At 36.4% G+C, this 11,629-nt stretch overlaps 1 protein-coding gene across 1 annotated transcript; it reads left to right on the top strand.

The window, feature by feature from the left end:
* Positions 1-5,834: 5,834 nt before the first annotated feature.
* On the top strand, positions 5,835-7,147 carry LOC109218244. The gene has a single exon (XM_019382599.1). The coding sequence runs from the start codon at positions 6,287-6,289 to the stop codon at positions 6,980-6,982; it is 696 nt and encodes a 231-aa protein (XP_019238144.1). The 5' UTR covers positions 5,835-6,286; the 3' UTR covers positions 6,983-7,147.
* The last annotated feature ends 4,482 nt before the right edge of the window (positions 7,148-11,629 follow it).

Genomic DNA, 11,629 nt, shown 5'->3' with positions numbered 1-11,629 from the left:
GCCTGTTCGCGTGAGGTTCGCGCGCTTGCCTCAGAAATACAGTTAAGCCTAGTTCCTTGTATAGTTGTAGAACTTCTATTCCCTAGCTTCATAACTCGTTCATGACTTTCATTCTGAACGTTGTGAGCTCAGTTCGTATTCAATATAGACTTGGGTTTGATTCCCCGAAGTCTCAGTATAGCTTACTCAGCATGTCATAAACAATTGCAGTTTCAGTGTTCATAACCAATTCAAGAATACATGTCTCATTCCAGTCCTATTCAGTATTCCAGTATTATGTAACTCAGTATGATTCAGTTTCCAGTATAATGTAACTCAATGTGATCCAGTATTCCAGTATCATATAACTCAGCGTGATTCGATATTTCACTATTATGTATTGCAGTATGATTCTCAGTTCCTGATTTTAAATACCTGAATGTTGAACATCTATCTTTGGGCCTGAGGCTGCAGCTAATGCTTTATGCATCTTTGGGCCTGAGGCCGCAGTTTATGCTTTATGCATTTTGGACCTGAGGTCGCAGTTATGTATACGTATACTTGGGCCCGAGGCCGCAGCTTGTGCACATATATATATATATATTGGGCCTGAGGCCGCAGTTTAATATTTAGATAAACAGGTTGTTCATCATTCAGAAGAGGGAGTATTCATATCCTTACTTCCTTTATTCAGTTCAGTTATCAGTTATCAGTTATCGTTTTAGTTATCAGTTCAGTTATCAGTTATCAATTATCAGTTCAGTTATCAGTTATGAGTTATCTTTTCAGTTATCCATTCAGTTACCAGTTCTCACTTCAGTTTCAGTTTCAATAGTTATCATTTCAGTTATCAGCTTAGTTTCAGTTTCAGCATTTATAATTCTTTCTTTCAGTTGCTTTACATACCAGTACAATTCAAATGTAATGACGTCCCTTTTGCCCGGGGCCTGCATCTCACAATGCAGGTAATGATTAACAGGTTGACGATTCAGGCGCTAGGATTCTCGTACCAGCTAATTTGGTGATCCCCAGTTCTTTCGGGGCATTATCATTACCTTACAGTTTTCAGTACTTAAAGGCAGTCAGTATTTTCAGTATATTATTAGAGGCTTCATAGACTAGAGTAACAGTTAGACAGAGTCACAGGCTTTTCATATTAAGCCATGTTGGCTACAAATATGTTTCAGAATTGTATTAGTATTTCCGCACTTTGATTTGTATCATCCACAATTTTCAGTATATCAGTATGTGTTAGTTTATCTTCTGCATTCAGTATGTTATGATACCACATGTTGATTCAGCCAGCCAATTGGTTCGCTCGGTCACATGTAGTCGGGCGCCGAGTGTCGTGTTACGTCCAGACCCAGGTTCGGGGCGTGACACCTATCCTGAAGTGTTTGGTTTTGTTTATCACTCCAACCTCTTTCAAACAACCTATATTACCTTACTGACTGCTTTCTAAACAGACTTTTAAATTCAGTCTTTAATAGATTTCTTTCAACATGTGTCCTGCACTTCCACTTCACTCTTAGTTAATAAGTTATGCCCCCTCTAGTATGTGTACTGTCTTGGGATCCCCTTAAGAACCCTCTGACCTCTGGCATACTGAGGCTGGCCTTTCCACACTGCAATGGTTCAATTCTTGGCTACTAAGTCTAGGTGTAAGCATTGCCTGGGGTCCTTGAGGCCCTTAGGGAACTTTGATGCACCTAGACTCTGATTTGTCTATTGGAAATGAGGCTTGAAAGACCATTGGAGGCTTTGGGAAACTTGGGCCTAAGCGCAGGCTCTCTATAGAATAGCTTCTTGATTTTTATTTTTACTTATGTAATTCATTTATTGGCCTGTAATAATTTGTAAACAGATATTTGGGGTATTTAGTAAAAAGGGTGGGTAGATGTATACTTTGTGGGGTAACATGGGTAGAAATCCTGCTCTTAGGATTTATTTTCAAATCTGCTTGCTTCACTCAATAGAAAGCATGTCCATAGGGTTTTTTATTCGTGTTGAATCTGATTGCTCTTTTTTTTTTTTTTTGCATAATAGAACCATGCCTATAGGATTCCACTTTTAATTTCACTTGCATCATAATAGAGAATCATGTCTATAGGATTCCACTTCTAATTTCGTTTGCATCAAATAGAAATCATGCCTATAAGGTTTCACTTTTAATGTCGTTTGCATCTGATAGAAACCATGTGTCATAAAATTCTGCATTTGTCATGTTAGGAACCATGTTTCTAGGTTCCAAGCCATCATGTCTTAAATCAATTCAAATATAGATACCATGTCTATAGGGTCTAATTCCGACTCAGTTCTAATAAGTCTTTCATATGTTACTGTCAATTGACTAAAACCTGTAACGCGCCTAGATACCATGCCTGTAGGGGTTTCCAGTTGCAATTACGCCTGGTAATCTAATTAGCCTAATAAGTCAATTTCACCTCGCCTAGTTTACTTCTTAAAATTGGTCTTATTAGGCGATGACATTTCCTAAAAATAGTTCTTTCAAAATTGCTTTGATCTCATTAGATATCCTGCCTATAGGTATTAAAGGGGTCTATTTCGAAAACTGGTTTGCTTCTGCATTAATATAGACACAATACTGCATATAGGCAAGCCTTAAGGCATTTTCAAAACCTGCATTTCCTTGAAGTCGTTTCCGTCGTTCACGTTTCTGTTTCTAATAAGTTGTTAAAAGGAGTCCTTAAGCAATTACTAGGTTATAACTTCTAGATCTGAAAGTGGTCTGTTTTTGCATAATCACTTGGAAATCCTGCTTTAGGACTTTGATTAATGAAGACCTTAATTGTGCTTGAGACGTGTTGTTTGTATGTATGTTTGAGGAGGGAACTGTGAGCCTCTTAATTGCTCCCATTATGTGAAAGTCCTAAATGCTTTTTGACTGTCGCCTTAGATTTTTGCCTTTAAACCTTAGGGGTACGTCTAGAACCACCTATAGGTAAAGGTCCCAACTCCCTCCGGGACCGTTAAGAAGGGATGAGTAGCAGCACGTAATAGGTATCAGTGACCAAACACTCGCTTTGCATGACCTCTAAGGGGATGGGAAGGGTAGACATGGGATATGATGACTACGCGTTAATGTCACGTGTAGCCCCTCATTGAGGAGTGTCTACCGGAATTTTTGGGTTGTACAATGCATTGGAGAGTTATAGGTAAAATGTTGCAGAAAATGGCCTTTCTGCGGTCCATTGTGCGACTGCGGAATCACTCCGCGGACCGCATATCCATCGCAGAGTGAAGCAGAGAATCGACAATTTTAAAACACCATTCTGCGGGCTGCGGAATGATTCTGCTGTGATTCTGCTATCGCAAAATTGGTCGCAGAATGATTCTGCTAGAGCAAAATGGTCGCAGAAAAATTCTGCTGCCACATAATCAATTTTGCTGCCCACAAAACGATCTGCTACCACATAATTGACTTCGGGGGTCATTCTTGAAAATTTTCATATCCGATGATATTTGATATAAGGCCTTGGGGCGTCATTTTAGATGGTAAAATATGATTTTCTAGAGAGAGAGGTAAGAACATTTTAGAGAGAGAAGGAAGAAACGTAACATTTTAATCATCCAATCTTGCACCAATCTTCAAGAATCAAGGAAGCCAACCACTAGATTATCATCTATCTGGGTAAGTCCCACTCTAAGCTTTCATGCAAGAGGTTATGAGTCCAGGTACATATTGTGGGGTTGGAAATAGGCCATGCGTGTGACACTAGGTTGTAGTATCTAGGGTTAATGAACCATTTTGGTAGTTTCTTGTTGAAATTTATTGAAGGAGGAAGGGATTACCATTTTAGAGCATTGTATTATATTTTGCATGATAGGTGTTTGACAAAATTCCTAGGAGAGTTACACCATGGGAATCCTTCTAATTAATAACTGATTTTCTCTATCTTCCTATAGATTGTTATTGTTAGAAGTGTTGGGGCGTTGTAGTAACTTGAGGGATAGTAGAGTGGCGGATTCCGCTGGACAGAACTTTTGTTTCCATGGAATATATCTGGCTATCCACAGCATATGAAAAAAGGGATTTTTTGTTTTGGAAGGGATATAATGGTCATATTATTACGGATTTTTTGTTAGTCGGCTGCGTAATCAATAGTTTTTAAAAATAGAGTACAGGTTAAAAGATGGCATAAATATAGGGTATGGCTGCAAATCATTCAGGACTACAAAGTGCATATTATAATTTATGGCTAGCGGATGATATTACTTTCTAGCGGATGGCTAGTAATGAATTTTCATTGTACGATTTCTACTTCAAATATTTTTTCTTTCTAAATTTCAACCAATATATCTAAACTCAAATGTCATTGACCTTGATTTTTAGGTTATTACAGCTTATAGGCTTAATTCGTAAATTGTGTATCACGCCCTGTATAGTTTATATACGTTCAAACACTTAAAATATCATGGTATAGCCAGTTTTCACACTGGTCAACGAAAAATAGCCAGCGTTTATCAAGTTAATAAAAAATAGCCACTATTTTGCTGCAACAGGGACCGGTCCAGTATAATATACGGGAGTTCTGGTGCATTTGTGTACGAACTCCAGCATATTATGCTGGACCGGTATACTTTGCTAACTCCTGTAAAATTTGCGGGAGACTGGAGTACCAGTGCTCCAAACTCCAGTATATTATACTGGACAATTATACTTGCTGGTACTCCCGTAAAATTTGCGGGAGTTCCAGCATAATTATGCTTGAACTCCCGTAAAATTTGCGGGAGTTCCAGCATAGTTATCCTGGAACTCCCGTAAAATTTACGGGAGTTCAAGCATACTTATGCTGGAACTCCCGTAAAATTGCGGGCGTATTTTTCCGAATTTTGAACAGTGTTTTCGCTCAGATTTAAAGTGGCTAAATTTAGATGATTTTTGAAACTTGGCTATTTTTCAACGACCAGTGGTAAATCTGGCTATTTTTGAATTTCTCCCGTTCAAACACTCTACAACATAATATAACACTGGGCCGGCCCACTCCTGACTAGTTTTGGACCAGAAGAAAAGTACGGGCCTAATATAAAGTTGGCCATGCAATTCAGTTCCGCAAACTTAACCTAAATAGTCGCTAACCTAATAGTTTAAACTAAAAATAATCGATGAATATATTCAAGTTAGATAGCCATAGCAAAAAAAAATAGGCAGCAGATGTATAAATCATACATAATTATAATATATGTATATTAACTAGCAGTTATAGATATTTTTGACTGAGCGGTCAAATGTCTTAAAAGCCCTTCACGTTCCCTGATCCACTATGTCTCTATACGCATGCAGTTGCTTGTTTTGACTTTCACCCCATTAATGGATTTAGTTAAAAGGTTTTGAGTCTATGTCCTGTAGGCCAACGTACAAGTCATCATCAATGATAAGCATAAGCAGCCAGTTTTCAATTTCAAGGAACTTGTTATATCGAAACACTTGGAACTTGTTAATGGGATAACGAGGATTAAGTCTATATGAGCACACGTCTTATATCATCTTATCCACCTTATTCCGTATACCAAATGACCCCTAACAACAAAATCAATTGGAGTTAAAAGCCTGGTAATTACAACTCTACCTTCACACCCAAGTTTCTTTTTAATTCATTCTCCCCTTTCTACCCGAAAACGATTATTAGAAAAAGTACCCAAACAAATAATTGATAGGGCTTCGAGATATAAAACTTTAAGATAATATATGTAGAAGCAAACAAAAAATTGTGCCAAGTCACACCTGGATAAAGTTCCTTCCACAACTTGTATTGACGTTATTATAAAACGTTGAATTAAATCAAAAGACGTCAAATTTGGTTCATACAATTCGTAGAAGCAAACATTAGATTGAAAGCTAATATTAACGTGTATTGCCAGCGGATGAAGGAAGATAGAGTGATTTAGAACTAGAGGGAAGTTTCCATTTCCTCATTTATTTCTAGTTTAATAAGTACTTTAGTTAGGTCAATACTAAACTTATATTCCTCTTTTCAACACGCATAAAACTACCATCTATAACGTCTTTTCTTTCGTCTTCTACTCTTCTTCAACCTCAGCCATCTCACATATTCGAACCGATCATAACTTTCATAAATATATCATTATTATATCAAGCTCATTTCCAATCTCCTCTCTACCTTTCAATTCATTGCAATTTCTCAGGCCAATATTCAAGAATTCGAATTCAAAGTCAAGGAGGCACGAAGAGCTTACAAAGAGTTTCGTAATTTAGCTCTTCAAAATCAAGGGAGAGATTAAATTGGAAAGGCCCCTTATTTTAAATAGGGTGTAATTAGCGTTAATGGACATGTCTTTACGAGCTAGATCAACCGTCTCTAAACAAGCATCGACATCGTCTGATGCCTCCCAAATTCCATTACTCCCTACTAACAACAACAACAACAACAATAATCTTGTACCAGATTCTTCAGAACGGTCGCCTGTACCACGGCCGTCAGTTTCTCAACGCGCATTAGAAACCACAGCAAATTTAGCCAACCTACTTCCAACAGGAACCCTCTTAGCATTCCAACTTCTAATCCCAATTTTCACAAACAATGGCTCTTGTGACACAGCCACACGTCCCATGACATTAATCCTCCTTGCATTATTAGCCTTTTCTTGCTTTATAGCTTGTTTTACAGATAGCTTTAAAGCACCAGACGGACAAATTTACTATGGCTTAGCCACATTCAAAGGGTTGTGGATTTTCGATTACAACGCAGCAACAGCTTCAGGAGTTCCTAGTGAATTGAACAAGTATAGAGTTGGGTTCATTGATTTAGTACATGCTGTGCTATCTGTTCTTGTATTTGTTGCAGTAGCTTTGAGAGATAAGAATGTAGTGAGTTGCTTTTATCCAAGTCCAAATCATGAAACAAAACAGGTACTTGATGTGGTTCCTATTGGGATTGGGGTAATTTGTAGCTTGTTATTTGTGGTCTTTCCAACAAGAAGACATGGCATTGGCTTCCCTGTTACACCTGACAGACGGTAATTTTTTTTTGTTAATGTCTGTAACAAGTGAAAATTGTAACATTTGTTGTTGTATTTATCATGGCTCCATCCTTTGATTTGTATTTTATTTTGTAAAAGTCATTAATTAATTAATTTACTTGTAAAAGAATCATTCAATAATAATTGCTTTTTCGAATTAATATTATCTCTTTTTATAAGGTTTTTGCATGGTCCTTAAAAACGATAGACATCTAATATAGTCCTACTTATTAGAGTGTTTTGTCTAAATTATCTTGTATTTCTTCTTAAAAGTCTCACTTGATTAATACTCCACTAATCAAAATAGTAAATGTAAATTTAGAAGGAAAAAAAAAGAGAAAATAAATGATTTCTTGTTTTTTTTTAAATGCCAAGTATTTTAAAGTAAATGCAATTTGCCGACACCAGTAATATTTGAGATTAAAGATAATATACATGATTGCTTTCCTTATTTGTTTATTTTTTTTATATTTTGATATGCTTAATAAATTTCTGGTTTTGCCACCCGTAAAAGAGATTAAAGTCCAAGCCTGGAAGGGAATATTGTCAACTACTAACGAATATTCCATCTCTTGACACTGCAAGATTATAAGAAGATGTCAAAGACAGACAGCTTTGTAAAAAATACATAAGCTAATTAGCTTGAAACTGCATTAAATTAGTATATAATCTCAGTTTACTGCCTCATGTCTTTAATACCAGTTTGTTCACTAGTTTACTAGTTGGTGGAAAAAAGTCATGCTAATCACTGAGACATCTTAGCAGCCATACTTATTAGACGACTAATTTGTAGTATCTATTTTCCCTATTTGCACTTCTGCACGCAGATAATATCTATTATCCCAATTACAATATAGGAATAAAGACAAACAAGAAATCGCAAAATAGACTTAGAAAGAATATTGGGGCAGAGAAAACTCTTCATTATATTCAGTTCCAAGCTGTCTCTGCTCACAAGTGTAGTTGAACTACAGAGCTTAGTAAAAAAAAAAAAGCTAGCACAAGATGGTATTTTTGTTGCAGAGAAAATTTTTTTTTTTTTGGGGGGGGAGGGCCAAATTTGTCCCTATACTTTGGATAATTAGCGACGTTTATACCCGTTTCTACTTTCCGTTTAAAATTGTCCCCACCGTTAACTAAGTAGATAAAATCATCCCCAACACTAACGGATTTCCAACGTGGCAATAAGACCCATCACTTAAACTGCCAATTGGGCAATTATCAACCCAAATTTTAAAGCCCCGTGCCCATTTCTTTTGACCCAACTATTCTAACCCGTTAGCCTGCCACATGTCTGGTCACATGGCTATCTTATCCCACCTTTTTAAACCAACCTCCCTCCTTTTCTCTTTCTTCTTCATTAATGGCTAGTTGGCTACCTCTCCTCTTTATAGAACCAAGAACATATTCTTAATGATAGAGAAGGAAAGCTGGGCAACATCAGTTAAAAAATATTATATTAAGTAAAGCCATCATAAACATACAAGAATATATCATTAATTCTTGTTCCAGTAATCGTTTTTTCTTCTTTCCAATTTTTCGTTAATCCTTTAGGTGCCACAAATTGCGTAGAGGAGCGAATACCTCCTCCATTACCTCAAACCTTCCCACTCTCTCTTCTTTTAGTTCTTTATGTGCCATAAGTTGTATCCTTGTCGTCGACCACCACTGCAAATGGTAAGAATCTGAAAATTTTATCATAAATCTAGCAATTTTCAAACAATATAGCATCATCATCCTTATTTTATCTATATCTATCTGGTTGTCGTTTCTGATGTCGAAAAAAACTCTGATTTCGCCTATTACATGATTGATTCTTGTGATGAAATAGGTAAAGAAAAAAAGTTGTGAAATAGGTCTAAAAGAAAATGGCTGAAAAACGTTTAAAAAAACAAAGTACGTTAGTGGCCGAAAATGGAAAAGAAGAAGAACATGTTGGTTGTGGTAGTGGTGAAATGGAGAAGACGAAACTAGATGGAGATGATTTTCTTTTTTTCTTTTTTATTATTTTTCACTTGAGCAATGTTGAGCTAAAATTTCCATAGTCTAACTTATGGGTTGTAAGAAAGAGGAGAGATAGCCACTAGCCGTTCATGGGCACAGGTCTTTGAGTCAAAGAAACATGCCTTTTAAAATTTGGGTTGATAATTGCCCAGCTGGCAGTTTAAGTGATGGGTCCCATTATCACGTTGAAAATCCGTTAGGGTTGGGGTAAATTTATCTACTTTATTAACGGTGGGGACAATTTTAGACAGAAAGTAAAAACGGGTATAAACGTGACTAATCATCCAAAGTATAGGTACAATTTTGGCCTTTTTCCCCTTTTTTCTTTTTGTCTTTGGATAATCCCCCTTTTAAGCGTAGTTATAGTGGTGAGAAGAGAAATGCTCTTTCGAGTTTTGAGCCAGCACGCTATTGAATTAGGTAGTGGGTAGCGGAATCCTCGATAATGGCTTCTATTTCGGTGTTACGTAAGTGTCCACGATCTAAGAATAAGGTTGATCGAATCTCCGAACTTATTCGACCACCTCTTCAAATACTTTACTTGTCGATGACCATGACCTCAGAACTTGTTCTCTAGGTGTCAATTGCCACGCGGGACATTTCAGCCAGGATGCGTGGAGATTTTACCCATACAATGCCAGAATTAGAAACTTCACAAATCTCATAAGAAATCCCTAGTCCCTACCGTGCAAACCTCGATATCCTCTCAAATCCTACAATCTTATTCTCCGAACAATGTGAAATTATAAATTTTGTAGAGAAATGTATATTTGTTTCAGTTCAAAATAATTGATCTCTTGTTTCATGCATTTGCTATAAAATTCAAATATAGTCAAGAATGGTAGTATAGATACAAATGGTAAATATAGTATACATGTATGATGTGTCGAGTAATTTTTCCGTTCAAAAATATTCATCCAAGAGTATAGGTCGAGTTAAATGGGTTATTTTCACTTTTAGCCGTGCTAGAAACTATTTAGATTCGATAGCCAAAAAAGTGTATTAAATTTATATAATTTTTGTATATAATATACAAAATGAATATGTATACAAAAAGTATATTTTTCGGATATTATTTTAAGAGCGGTTATAAAATTTTATTTTCCCGAGTTATATTGGTTTATTAAAGTTCAATTTGGTTTGGGCTAGTCTTTCGATGATCCCCCTTCTGAGCGTAGGAGCAACTTTTATAATGGTGAGAAGAGAACTGCCCTCTCGAGTTTTGAGACAACACGTCATTGAATTAGGTAGTGAGTAGCGGGATTCTCGGTAGTGGCTTTCGTTTTGGTGTTACGTAAGTATCCACAATCTAAGGCTAAGGATGACTGAGTCTCCGAACTTATTCGACCACCTCTATGAATACTTGACCCTTCGATGATGACCATGACCTCGGGATTTTTCGAATTCGGCAAGGGGTCTCGTAACTTGATCTCTAGGTTTCAATTGCCGTGTGGGACTTTACGATTAGGACGAGTGGAAAGGGTAATTTTTGTCCATTAGCAACTCCACAAATCTCACCGCAGAGTCCAACACCTCGATATCCTCTCAAATCCAACAATCTTATTCTCCGAACATTGTGAAATTGCAAATATTATAGAGAAACGTATACTTTTAAGTTCCAAAACTAGTAGCCTACAAAATTCATATTTTATATATGTATATTATATACACACACTTTTATAACCGCAAATGTAATTAATTTCGAGCGACCGACCAATTTAAAATTTTTCCAATCATATACGCATCAAACTTTTGCTCATTGTCTGGAGTCAATCGTGGAAGACATTTAAATTTTATTGGACTATGTTCATATAATAAATGGGCTTAAGATTCTAAATTCAAAAATATTCATCCAAAAGTATAAGTCGAGTTATATGGGCTTTTTTTACTTTTAGATATATACAAAAAAAAAAATAGAGAAACTTTCAGAAACCACTATGTTTTGGTGGTTATTAGCTAGTTGTAGCTACCATTTATTATACGGAAAAGGGTCTGATCTATCCCTCTACTATGATAAATTGTTCAAAATTATCCCCCGTTATACTATTGGGCCATAAAAGTCCCTGCCGTCATACTATTCTAACAAATCTGCCCTTAGTTAGACGGAAGTTCCACGTGGCATCTCCTCATCAAACGACCCACCCCCAATTTAAAAAAAAACCATCCAATACTGACCCACCCAAGTTAAGACCCGTAACCTAAAGGCAAAAAGAGAGACATAACTTAAAAATATGGAAAACCAGCATTGTTCTTCATCTTTATTGATATTTGCTCAAAATTTCCAACCCAACTTCTTTGAATCTTCACCAAATTTGTTATAATTTGAGATTTAATCTCCCCAAGAGATCCCTAACAAAACACAATAACATCAATTAGAAATAGTTCACATTTTCGAAAACTCAATTTTCGAGCTAAGATTCAGAGCTTTCATCAATGGAGTTTTTAGCTCTTGCTTCACGTACCAGCTTTCTAACAATGTTCTAAAAAATACTTTCAACGAGAAACACATACATCTCAACTCTTTCAAAATTTTAAATCCAGTGTCCAATTGATATATCACCGTTCCCATCCTCTTCGTCTCCTTACTTTTCATCACCATATTCCCAAGAAATTACTGAATTATGCGGAAGAAAATGGTTCTTCC

This window comes from Nicotiana attenuata, unplaced genomic scaffold (assembly GCF_001879085.1).
Source record: "Nicotiana attenuata strain UT unplaced genomic scaffold, NIATTr2, whole genome shotgun sequence".
NCBI lineage: Eukaryota > Viridiplantae > Streptophyta > Magnoliopsida > Solanales > Solanaceae > Nicotiana > Nicotiana attenuata.
Note: the sequence above shows the minus strand (reverse complement) of the source record. Positions and strands in the feature narration are given on the sequence as shown.